Below are 13,558 nucleotides of genomic sequence, written 5' to 3' on the forward strand. Positions count from 1 at the left end.
AGTTATAATTGACAGAACAGTTTCCCCTTAGTTTGAATAAAATGAAGTCTGGTATTACTTCTTTCTTTTTTTGTTGTTTTTTTATACCACATTCATCTAATAAGTATTTCTTGAGCTCCTCTTATTTCCATGGCATATGGTTTCACAGGGCTGTTTCTCCTTGCATTCTTTCACGTAGCTGACGTGGATACATCAGAGTGACACCTACTAGCATGGTATTTAAAATCGTGATTCCACCTCTCTCCTTTCTCGTCCATGCCTATCTTTGGCAGCTGCCAAGCTATACAGTACTTAGTGAGTGCACCTCTGCTCTTATCTGAGGATCCATGGAGTAGTTATGATTACTAGGAAGGATGGAATCAGGGTGTATGTACAGTTCATTATTTGGTGTATACAAAGGAGTGAGGCTGGCATCAGGAAGTCAGGGAGATTGAGATTACAGAGGTTCAGATGACTGTTGCGTCTGCTAAGGATGATTTATACTGGATATTTGTCTCTTGTGATATTTGTATTTATATGCAGTTTTATAGAACTGGGTGGAGGAAAGTTCCTTCAGGTTATCTTAAATGTCTTTAAAAACATTTTACAGTTTTTGTTTAATTTTCAAAGACTCTAAGAGCAAATTTCTGTTTAGTTTTGTTACCTTTGTTATAGTTTCTGAAATCACTAGAGTGAAATAATTTGTCTTTTCATTTTATACATTAAATATATGATATTTCCATTCTTTTATTTTTAAAAGTATGTTTGTGTTTGCCATAGAGTAACAATGGCTTCAGCCTTTCGCCTTTCTTTGAAACCAAAGGTCAGTGACAACATGACTCATTTAATGGTGGATTTTTCTCAGGAAAGACAGATGCTGCAAACTTTGAAGTTTTTGCCAGGTAAGTAAGTATGTACATTACATGTAAAATTATGTACAAAAACTTTTTTTCTGCAAAATTTTTCTGTGATGAACATTGGAAAATAAATATTAAATAAGTGTAGTGTAATTTTTTTCTTCATTCAATTAAGGGATAATTCTTCATTCAATTAAGGAAAAATTTGCTAGTCTTTATTTTTAGAGAATTATTTTACTGGTAGTTATTGTTAGTTTGACAGAAGCAGTAAACCACGATGTTGTCACTGGGTCTTGGGGCCAGGCTTCTTAGATTTGAATCCTAGCTGTCACTTACTTGCTGTGTAACCTTGAACGAGTTATTTAACTTTGCCTCATTTTCTTCATTTTTAAAAATGTGATGTTTATCCTTCTAGGGTTTTTATGGGGATTAGATGAATTGAACCCTCTAAAGCACTTGAGATTGTACCCAGCATATAGTTAAACACTCAGTGAATGTTAGTTGCTGTCATTACCGTTATTATTGAAGCTGTTGCTGGCTCAGATGGAATTTTATTTCCAGTAATAATGTTAACATTGATTTAGTAGAGTATTAGTATGAGGCTATCCCAGAAGTCAAGACCATTTGAAATTGAGTCCACCTGTGTGAAAGAGCCAGTTAAAGACCTTTTGGTTAGTAGTAGTCTCTTTTTAGCTAGCATCAAGTAATGTTGTTAAGTTGATACGTAGCTAAAACAATTTGGACATGGTGATTTGGGGGATCAGGAAGTCTCTTGAAAGTGAAGCGTTTTACTTAAACAGGTGCTTTGTTAAAACTGGCTTTTGTTTCTTTAGAGGTTAGCTGTTTCTGAAAAGAGAATTTTGATCATATAAAACCATTCTTCTCTGAATCTTTAGCCAGAGATTTAAAATAGGATTGGAAAGATGAGGTTAGTAGTCATGAAACTAGTTGAACTAGTAAGGGTAGCACAAGGGAAGTATTAACTTGTGTGGTATGGATCAGAAGTGTTAGAAGGGTTTATAGAAGGAAAAGATGAGAGAATGAACTGTAGTTGTAGAGGAAGAAAGTATGCTTGTCACTGGATATCTACCTGTAAAGGGGCCTTTAAGAATTACTCACCATTATATTATCATTCCCACTACTTCTAAATTCAGAAGGAGAGTCAGGAGTAGTGGATTGTTAATACACACTTTATTATTTTGATTTTTTAAATAGCTACCTAAAAAGCAATCTTCTCACTATTCCTCTTTCTCTTGAGTTTTCAGTGATATCTTAACAGACCAAGGCCATGCCAGCTGTACAGTCAAGTAAATTGCATTGCACAGTTAGGATTTCCTCTTGTGGCAAACTGTAAAGACTGAAGGAATGAGGTATAATAAAAATAAATAAATAAATAAATAAATAAATAAATAAATAAATAAATAAATAAAATAAAAAAACAAAAAAACAAGAAATCCTTTTGTGGAGGACTCTATCCTGAAGGAAAAGTATAGTAGGTTGTTAAAATTTATGAAAGATGAATTCATATTACTAATTTTACATATTCTGCTATAGCATAAAAATTTCCTGTAAAGTACAATCAAATTAAAAAATGAATACGTTTATCCCTTAGTAATTCACTCCGTGGAAACCACAACCATTAACTCTACACTGCATTGTGTGTAATAACATGAGGTGTGGACTTACCTGAGTGTGAAAAATGGATGTGATGATGATGCATGATGACAACTGCAAAGCCATTTTCTCCTACTTTAAGCCATTTTTTATACAGTGAAACTTAGAGTTTATAGTCTTCTCTTCTGAGCTTGTGCAACTAAAAGGAGAAACATGCTTGTGATAGGGTTGATGCCACCTGCCCTTTTACATTCACATGCAGAGAAAACCTTAGTAAAATTCTCGAACCAATTTCCACACTATTGCTAGTTAACTATTGCTTTATGGAAATTGCTGTGAATTGCTTTTCATTCTCATTTACAAAGAGAGTTCTGAATTTGCTAAGTGATATTTTTATATGACAGTTTTACCACCTTCCATCTTCTCCTGAAATTTTATCCTTCACTTAATGAACTTTTCAGTATATAGTCTTGGGTGAACTTCCCACATATTAGGTCCAAGTCAACCTTAATTTGACATACCACTCTTAAATTATCTAAAATTTCTTTTTCCCTCCCAGGAATCACCACTTCCTTGGATTTCTTAAAATTTTTACCTCAGTTACCACTTTTAGCAGTTTGCTTTCTTTTGGGGGCTGTTATTCACAAAAAGGAAGAATCTACTTGCCTGTACGTTCTTACTGGAATGGTAGCTGAATTGAAATGTATATATAGTGGGGAATTAGCCAGACATACTTACAAATTGAGTGATTCTTGCTTTATACCAGCCTCTTAGGACTTTCAGTACAGGTTTTTGACTTGGCAAAATTATAAAATCTCTGCATGCCAAATATGCCTTTACATTTCCTCATGTGTAAGCAATGCAGAGTATATTAAATTCATGAATGTTTGTGGTCTGTTCTCGTGGCAATGAATAAGTAGTCTGTATTGCTTATGTTTCAGTAATAGAGACTAACATCTGTTAAGTATTATTGGGACAAAGGCCCTACAAGGCAAATGAAGGAAATTAATCATAATGACAAATGATAAAGGACTTCTGTGGTTGTCTGTTGTCTTACTAATAAAGTATATCAGATGTCAAGTATTTGTTGTACGTATACACATTAGACTTGAATTTTGAAGACTAGTTAATGGAGATCAACTGTCCCATCTGTCTTCCTCCTTCCCTTTCTGCCTAGTTAGGCTTGAAGATTTAAAGTTCCTTTCATCTTGGTCTTGATTATGTTATCCGAGATAATTTGGTTTCCTTTGTTGTTAGGTGTCACATTTGTTTGCATTGTAACTTTTGTACATAATTCCTTTGTTGTTGTTGTTGTAGTTTTTGTAATTAATGCTTCGTTTTTAAAAACAAGTTTAGGTTTATAGAAAATGGAACAGATGATACAAAGTGACCAGACACAGACTTGCCTCTTCCCCACATACAGTTTCCCCTGTTAACATCTTGCATTATTAGTGTGGTACATTTATTATAATTGCTATAACCAATATTGATACATTAGTATTAACTGACGTCCACAGTTTACCTTAGGGTTTACTCTTAATTGAACACAGGGTTTACTCTTGTGTTGTATAATTTTAACGGGGTTTTGATGAATGTATGTCAGTTATCTATCATAACATTGTGATACAGAATGGTTTCACTGCCCTAATATTCCCCTGTACTCTGCCTTTCCCATCCCTTATATCCTGCAGATTTGCTATAATCACTTTTCAATTCCAGGAATTTTTTTGTTGATTCTTCGGGATTTTAGACACTCATGTCATCAGTGAATAGACAATTTTATTTTTCCTTCCTAATCTGTATACCCTCTACTTCCTCTTCTTGTCTTACTGCATTTAGCTAGAACTTCCAGAAGTAGTGAGAGGAGACACCTTTGCCTTGGGAAAAAATGCTTAGTTTCTCAACATTAAGTATGATGTTAACTCTAGTTTTTTTTGTAAATGTTCTTTATCAAGGAAAGCCTCCCTCTATTCCTAGTTTGCTGAGAGTTTTTGTCATAAGGGTTGTTGAATTTTGTCATGTTTTTTCTTTATCGAGCATATGCTTTTTCTTCTGATGTGATAGATTGCATTAATTGATTTAAAATTTTAAACCAGCCTTGCTTGCATACTTGGAGTAAACCTTTTCAAACTTTTTTTTTTTTAGCAACAAAATGTTTAAACACAGTGCCTGCACAGTTTCACACATCTCAGACACATCTGTGTCACTGGAGGACCAGGTTCTCCGATTAATCTGTGGTTAAATAAATGGAACATCTGTTCATGTTGAGGAGCTACGGAAAAATCTCTTTTACAGAAAAGGAGTTGTGATTAATGTTCATAGATGTTAATTGTGGCTCATTTACTCCAATTTATTTTAATGAATCATAGAATTCTTTGGAGAAACATTTTAAAATCCTTAAGTATTTTGGGGGGCTGGGGAGTTCATTTTTGTTTACAGTTGAGAAATTATAATTTTTTTATGAAAAAGATTTTGAAAATATCTTGAATTATTTTAATCATTGGATTCAGAACAAGTTACTCTGTTTTGTTAATAGTGATTTAATTTACAATTCTACAACAGTTTGAAGTAGATTAAAAGTACATTTTGAGAAGTAACCAGTCATTCTTGATTATTTATTCTTAACATGTTTGAGTTGCTTTTTGCCAGCTAGGATTTTAATGTATTTTGAATAAATCTACGAAAAAAACTTTGAACCATGAGTTTCTAAATAGAGCTTTGAAAACTAGTTATTTTGCATTTATAGGGTATCCCTCTTAGTTGCTTGCTTTAATTGGACAAGTTCAAAAGCAACATGAAAAAGCATAGTTCGAATCACAAACATAAATATTGGATTTGTACTATAATAAATGAGAAATGAACCTTTTTTTTTCCTCCCCTTCAGTCCCCAAAGCTCCAGAGATAGATCCAGTAGAGTGTTTGGTGGCTGACAACGCTGTAACAGTAGCTTGGAGAATGCCAGAAGAAGATAATAAGATTGACCATTTTATACTGGAATATAGGAAAACTAATTTTGATGGACTTCCACGTGTAAAGGATGAGCGGTGCTGGGAGATAATTGATAATGTTAAGGGTACTGAATATACATTATCAGGTAAAATGACTGCATATCATGAATCTCATTCTCAGAAAATAAATGTAATTGTGAAAAATATTTTGAGTTACTTTAAAAGATAAAGTTAAGTTTCTTTAGCCAAGTAAATTTTTTTATATTCATTATAGAAGTGAATTTCTCTTAAAATATCAAGAAAACCTTCATTTAAATTACTTCTGGATATTTGCAACCTGGTAAAATAATGTATGTAAAACAAACATGAAAGGATGTTCTGGAAACAGTATTTCAGAATAACATTTAATTGTTAACCTTGGTTTTCTAACAATAAAAAAGCTGTCAATTTTCTAGATGTGCACACCACTCCACAATTCAGTGATACTATAAATACTGCTGCCTTTACCCTTTTAAGATTACCTTCATGGTAATACTTAAAGTAGAGCTGTGACTTGGTATTAGAAATTTGTCGGCCTTTTGAAAGTCTTTAAAAGGATACCTCTCTATATAGGGGACTTTGGATATTTGAAATGGTCGAATGTTGCCTGACTTGTTCAGCTCTTGTTATGCACAGTCAGTAACATTAGTAACTTGACCATTATTGAGCACTTACCATTTGTCAGGAGCTGGGCTGAAGTGTATTATTCCATAATACATCTCATTTAATCAGTACAGTACATCTCATATAATATTTACAATTCTGAGGTTGATTTTTTTCCTACTTTACAGATATAAAAATGCAGCTCTGTCATGTTAGTAATTTTTGAACTATTTTTACCTAGCCACGACTAACTTCAGAGTTTTGCTATTAATCCCTATGCTTCAGTCTAGTTGTGGAGGGCACAGCTCAGCTCCAAGTCCAGTCAGTGTTTTCAATCTTTGGTTTCAGGAGGCGCAGCCCACCATCCCATGCGGGAATTGAACTGGCAACCTGGTTGTTGAGAGCTTGCGCTCTAACCAACTGAGCCACCCGGCTGCCCCCACTTTTTCTTTAAATTCATTTTTTACACAAAACGAGTTTCATAAATATAAAAATTCTTCAGGGCATCTACTTTCCAGAAATTGAATATGTTGTTTTTTATTATAGCATCTCTCCTTGAATGAAACATTGCTGTTAATGAGACTTGAAAGCACCTTTTTATCACTCGCTTTAAAAAAACAAAAACTCCTTAATGAACTGTTTAGTTATTTCTTTTAAAGAAGATAATAGATAAATCATGATTTTTCTTAGTTCAGGCATAATCAGCGTTTTAAATAAATTTGTATTTTTCCTGAGTAAAGAGATAGTTCCAAGGAGGGAAAAAATGTCTGTTTGAAGGTTCATATTCACACTTTTGGAATAGATTCGTTTACTTTTCAGATCTGAAAACCATTTTCATTTTTTCAGGCTTAAAGTTTGATTCAAAGTATATGAATCTCAGAGTGCGAGCTTGTAACAAGGCTGTGGCTGGAGAGTATTCTGATCCAGTAACCCTAGAGACCAAAGGTAAGATTAATAGCTATTTATACAACATAAAACAAAATTTAACATCTGAAGTTATTCGAGACTTGTGACAGGAAGCATTTCATGTGTGGATGCATTCCTTCCACCTACACACACACACACACACACACACACCACCACCACCATCACCATCACCACCACCACCAGCACCACCACCACCACCACCAGCACCACCACCATCACCATCACCACCACCACCATCACCACCACCACCATCACCGCCACCCCTGCCCCCACCCCCACCCCGGAATTCCCAACAGTAGGAATTTTAAGATGGGAAAATTAGGACTACAGTAGTGGTTTTCATTAGTTTTTCCTGTATCATGGTATTCAGATAGGTAAAATAGACTGAGCTGATGGTGTTATCTTCTCTGATGGGGCTTAGTTTACCAATTTCAGCCTAGGATAAATATATAAACCTCAGTAAGATTTGCCCAGAGTTTTCCCAGGGAATGATAGGGCTCAATAATGGGGAAATACCTTTTCAGTTAAGTTCAGGTCCTGTTTTCTTAAATCTTACTGTAGAAATTAACATTTACATAGTTTATTAATGTTCACAAAGCACTCTCACAGTTCTTCATTGATCATTAGAAACTATCCTGAGAGATCAGTAGAATAGATATTATTGATATCCATTTTGCAGATGAAGAAAGTGAAGTTCAAATATGTTCAATGACTCGCCTGCAATCCCTAGCACTAGCTTGGAAGGGTGTGAATAAGAATCTGTTTTCAAGTTCTGTATCAGCCCCTGTTACGGGCATGGAACGTAGGTGCTTCTAGTCTCTGAGAGAAATTTGGATTTAGTTAAAATTCCCTAGAGTTTTATTTTAACTCTCATATTTTAACACAGAGGATTTTTCAGATATTCACCAATTTGAAGGTCATAATGCTAGAGATTTTCCCAGTTGTGAGATGGTAATTGACTGGGTTTACTTCCAGAATCAAATTCTACGCACTGTTCTAGGTACTTGGGGCTTAGAGTCTTCCACTGACCTCTAATTCATACAGCATTTGAATAATACGTTTGCATGTCAGGAGTATGATATGATATGGAGGATGATATAAAAATATATTAGAATAAAACAAAATACAAGGCTCATAAGTTTTGACAAGACAAACTCAGAAGAATATATTTGCATCACAAAGATAAATAAGAAACATAACTTGAAGTAATTTGTTTGGATTAGCAAATGTTTTTGTTTGAGAACTATAGATAACGTAGCCAAGAAATACACTTACTTTGAATTGCTTGTTATCAAACTGAAATATTGCTGTGGTTTCTTGAGAGATTTTTACCATGTCAAAGTAGTCATTTATAGGCAGATAATCCTTTCTGCATAACTTGAATTTTGTCGGGTAAAATTGCATTATTATTCTCCCCCAGCTATATCGTATTTTTTAATTTATTCCTTCTCATTTACCCTTTATATTTAGTGACCAAACTTGGATCTAAATGGGGTGAATTGTACATTTCTATGCAAATTCAGTAGAATCAGGAAAATTAATAACTGGCTTACAGTTTCCTTGGAGCTGGGCTGGCTGCTCCTGTTAGCAGTATCTGGATCTTACTAGTCAGATTCTTGGTCTTGGAGTTTGTAGGGAAAGACTAAATTGATTATAGTTTTATCAAGCATGTCTCACTGTGGGGTAACCAACCCTGCTGGATAGACTGAAACTCAGCCCTGAGGCCCACTGAACTTCAGAGAGATCCAGAATAAAATTTGTCTCTTAAACAGCTATGGTTTGCAGATTTTCTAAGATTGTACATAGCACAGGAGTGGCTACTAATGAGAGCAAGAGCTCCAGAGGAAGAGTCCAGATTTGTTTTTAAAATGTCATCTTGAACAGTTGTTTACTAATTTGTATTGTCTTGTTGTAGCCCCTTTTTACGAACCAGTAGAAGTAAGTGTATGAGCAAAAAACGGGAAGGAAAGAGGGAGAGGTGTAGATTAAATAGCTGACACCTACAAAAATTTCATATCCTGCTACTTACGGTACTTGGTGTGGAAAATAGTGAACATTGTTAACTTCTGTCTCTCCAGCATATGTAGCACTGTTCTGTGATTGGAATTGTCAGAAGTGATGTGTAATGTAAAGTTTTTATGATCAGAATTTTAAAATATTATCCCTTACTTCCTTGTAAAGGTAAATGATATGATATTAATAACAATTTACTCTCTAGCCTCAAATGATAGTGGCTATGATAGAATTTTACAGTAACAAGAAAACAGTCACCAATACAACCAGTTAAACCCCTTGAAACATATCTGAACTCTGAGTTTTTTGGTACTTTGTTTTCACAGACTTTTAAAGGTATGGAAACTAATATCTAGCTATATTACAGGGCTTATGTAGAGACAGGACTAACATTTGAAACCTTAATTTTGAGGCCAGTCCTTTTATTTATTTTTTTAAAAACTATATGATGTTATCCTTGTTACTTTTGCCTCTATGACTTAGTTGAGGTTCCATAAAGGAATAGCATCCAAAAACAAAAAGAGAGAGAGAAGATTATACCCCTGGGATTGAAACCCATGCCTCTCTGTTTGGGTGCGGTGCTATTTGATAAGTCTGGTCTCAAGTGGCTTGGGAGTGATACCTTTTCTTGTAACCATTACTTCACTCTTCTCTCCATCATAAGAAATATTAAAGAACAGCCTTAGAATTTTTTTCTTTCCTTTTTAAAAAAAATTTATTATTATTTTTTTTACTTTTATTTTTTTAAACAGCCTTAGTATTTTAACAAGTAACTGAGAATTGATGGCATCTTAGCATTATATGCACTTTTTCTTTTTCTCAAAAATGTAGATGCCCTCACATGCGTTAGCTAATAACTAATATAGAGGTTAACCATGTTTTTTTAAGACAGTTCACTCTTAATAGTGCAGGGTCCCAATTTTGCTTAATCCTAACTTTTTAGTAATCTACCTAATAAGGAATTCTATTTCCTTTTTTACTGGAAAGCTGTATTATTTCTTTTTTTCTGTGAGTCCATTGCTGTATACATACAGATTTTGAAAGCCATTAACTTACTTGCATAGTGTGCCATTTACTGGAAGCAGTTATGGTCAGTAAACCTGTATTTATTTGTGTAAATAGACAATAAGCAATAGGTCCGATGCATAGTTGAAATTAAAGTGCTCTTTACAGAACAGTAGAGGATAAAGGATTCTTGATTCACTAGGTAAACATTAGGCTTTCTATATGAATATTTAGTTGTTTGATGATGCACACATCATGGACACACTGAAACTTTAGCTAAATCAAGTAATATCCTGAAGTGAAATGGGGTATTATTGGAAAGAAATAATTCCTTCAATGCGTAATTATCAGAAATTGGAACTTTTGTAGGAAAATACAACTAACAGAGCCAGATTAGTTGGTAACTGTATAGTAGGTAATACCTTGCTTAAGATAGAGATTCTAAGAATTGCATTTTAAAATAGTAGGAATTGTGCATTACTCACTATGAAACAATAAATTTTAATGATTTACTCTCAATTTCTAAAGAGAGAAGGTAATACCTTGCTATACTGATTTCCTAAATTAGCAGTTCTAAGTATGTCTTGCGAATAGTACAGATGGTTCTCTAAAATACCAAATAATTTGAAAAGCATAGTTTTGTTTTTTAATTTGTTTTTATTTAAGTAGCTCCACACACACACACACACACACACACACACACACACACACACACACTCCTTGCCATGTAAATCATCTCTAGCTCTGTCAGCTGTGTCAGTTCCCTTGCTTCTGCCATCATGGTCCGTTTCTCCATGCTTGTCTGAATTTGAAACTACTGAGAGTTTAAATATGAAATTTTTGAGTATTAGAGGATCGGGGAAAATGTGGGTGTGCCAGGCTCTATAATTTTTTTTACACCACATCACTTTCTCCTCATCCTTAATTCTACTAACTCCTCTTCCTATTTCGTCATAACAATTAACATAATCAACTGCTATCCTAGAAACAGGAAATTGGGGTTATTGTATACTGATGGAGATTCCAGCAGAAGAAATAGCAAAAACACCCATGGCCATGCAAGTACATTGTATTTGTTGGGAGTATAGAATATATAGAGAAGAATAATGGGAGATAAAGTAGGAATTAGTAAATTACGCCCTTATCTTTGGGGACTTTAAAAGCTAGGATTAGGAATTTGAACTTTATATACAGTATTGAATAAGTTTAGTAGGAAAATAATAGTATGATAGTTGTGCTTCGGAAAGTGGAGATATGCTACATTTTAAAAAAATTGAAATACTGTTTTGGATAGCACTTAACTTCAGTTTGGATAACTCATCATCCCATTTGAACCTGAGAGTTGAAGATACCTGTGTAGAATGGGATCCTACTGGAGGCAAAGGTCAAGAAAATAAAATTAAAGGAAAAGAGAACAAGGGCAGGTAAGCTAGTTCCTTAAATCTGTTATCTGGACAAATGCTTGTACACTGATTCAAATTTAATGATAACTTACGATGAAATTCTTATTCTGTATATCAATATGATTTATGATATGTTGATAACATCAAAGTGAAGAACATAATATTGTTTGTCAATACTTGAATTTGTCACTAACATTTTCCATTTCTTTTTCTTAGTTTCTTTTCTAATCCTCTTCTTACTCATTTTAATTTCAGTATTCCGTTTCTTTAAAGTTATATCCATAGCAATTTAAACCTTAATTTAAATTTAAATTTATGGATTAAATTTAAATTTATGGATTTAAATTTATGGATTTAAATTTAAATTTATGGATTAAAGTTATATCCATAGCAATTTAAACCTTAGAGAGACGTTTCTAATATAGTTCCTGAATTTTAGATTTATAGTCACCTGTCTTACCTGAAGGTCTACCTCGAATGACAACTTTGAGCATGTATGACCCCAGTGTCTTGCCCCTGATCAGCAGCTACCTTATGAACCAAAGCATTAGGCTTGGGACCTTTAATTGTTGTTAGATTTATTTAGATAGTCTCAAAGCTTGGAGGCTTCTTACTTTTTTAACAGCAGGTTTTTGATCTAATTTTATTGTAAGCTGTTAAATTTAAGTTATAAAGCAGTCTCTTGTTTAACAGTTGCCTATTTTTATCTGACAGTGTCCATGTTACTTCACTGAAGAGACATACAAGGTGACGATCTGTGTCTGTCTAGCTCTAGGACTTAGTATATCTAGCTTGGCTGAATAACTTTAATATTTTGTTCTTTAACCAATAAGCAGAAACCTTCATAAGCTAAAATATTGCTCTGTGTAGATTGTCTGTATTGGTAGCTTATGTTTTGAATTTACAGCATTATAGTGTGCTGCATAGTATTTAGATTATATTGTATCTGATAAAACAGTAAGCTCTGCTTTAAGTCTTTCTTGAATTATTTTCCCTTGTCTGACTTTTTTCTGCATTTACTTATAACTGGCATCTTTGTTGTTGGTGCTGTATTCAGTATATCTAACATTACAGCTTCGTTTTTATTTGTATTTGACACGAGCCAGGTTTGAGGAGCTCTGTATTTTATAATGATCATGCAGTTTTGAAAGCATCAGAATAAAAAAATAAAGGTCATTAGTAAAATTATTAGGACAGTGCCAGAAAGGTGATTCAATTCAAATGCACATGTAATAATGTTAAGATACCACATATCTCTATCAGTAACCAGAATGTGTTCTCTTTCCAAAATTAGCTTCCTCTTTTTTCTAGTTTATTTGCTCATTGTTGAAAGCGACTTTATAGTTAGTGTATTATAAATTGTAAAATGCTCCTGGATGTAATAGAATAGAATGTATGAAGTTTCATTTGGTCAGTTGGAGATTTTTAAACTGCTTGTATTTAGCATTTCAGATCATATTATTTCTTTCTCTCTTCCCTCCTTTTGAGGGTATTTTCTATGTAGGCTACTTCTGGACAATTATATACATTTATTCTTTCCATAAATATTTGCTCACTGTAGGATGTCAGATGGATGTTGTGGGAGATATAGAGATAAACACTGCCCTTGCCTTCAAGAAATTTGCCCTAACTTACGTATATGAGAGGTACATATTTATATACAAATAACAATAACACAAGTGTAGAGATTATGTGTAATGGTAAGTGTGGATAAAGCTGTTTAGAGGAAGAATGAGGTCCGGAGCTGCCAAGTGTTGAAGTGGTCAGTGAGGGCAATGAGCCAAACTGAAAATAACAAACAAACTTTCATTCACTATGATAGTATAAGCAAGAGGCCACAAAGGAAAGGGTGCTAGCTCTCCCCATATTTCATTTTTCCCGGCAGACTGAGGTCAGGGCCAGGTAAATCACAGAAGGTTGCAGATGGCAGATATATTCTGACTGCTGAGGAAGCCCCAAGTAAAAGGTCCTTCCCGTTGTTTTATGGACCTGAGGCCAAGAAGATAGGGGAGGGGGGAAGGTTAAGAATACAAAAGTATTGAGACAGAGTGGAGAAAAGCGTCTTCATACTCCACCCTCCACCCTAGCCCCCTTTATGGAGGTCTCCTCAGAGGCTGCTAAGAAGGGTCTCAGCTGAAGGCCTGTCTCCTATAAGGGGGTCTCTGAATAG

The 13,558-nt window shown here is 34.2% G+C and overlaps 1 protein-coding gene across 11 annotated transcripts in view; it reads left to right on the forward strand.

The window, feature by feature from the left end:
* FSD1L (fibronectin type III and SPRY domain containing 1 like) overlaps window positions 1-13,558 on the forward strand; it is a 63,127-nt gene that overhangs the window by 37,852 nt on the left and 11,717 nt on the right. For 4 of the 11 annotated variants that reach the window (XM_081066247.1, XM_081066257.1, XM_081066255.1 and 1 more), the window contains 5 exons: window positions 760-881; window positions 5,335-5,544; window positions 6,887-6,985; window positions 11,280-11,409; window positions 12,103-12,135. In XM_081066247.1, the coding sequence (XP_080922373.1) occupies window positions 760-881; window positions 5,335-5,544; window positions 6,887-6,985; window positions 11,280-11,409; window positions 12,103-12,135 (594 nt within the window). The remainder of the gene's footprint in view (window positions 1-759; window positions 882-5,334; window positions 5,545-6,886; window positions 6,986-11,279; window positions 11,410-12,102; window positions 12,136-13,558) is intronic. The other 7 variants (XM_081066251.1, XM_081066252.1, XM_081066248.1 and 4 more) reach the window with 4 other exon arrangements.

Source organism: Rhinolophus hipposideros (assembly GCF_964194185.1).
Source record: "Rhinolophus hipposideros genome assembly, chromosome: 11".
Taxonomy (NCBI): Eukaryota; Metazoa; Chordata; class Mammalia; order Chiroptera; family Rhinolophidae; genus Rhinolophus; species Rhinolophus hipposideros.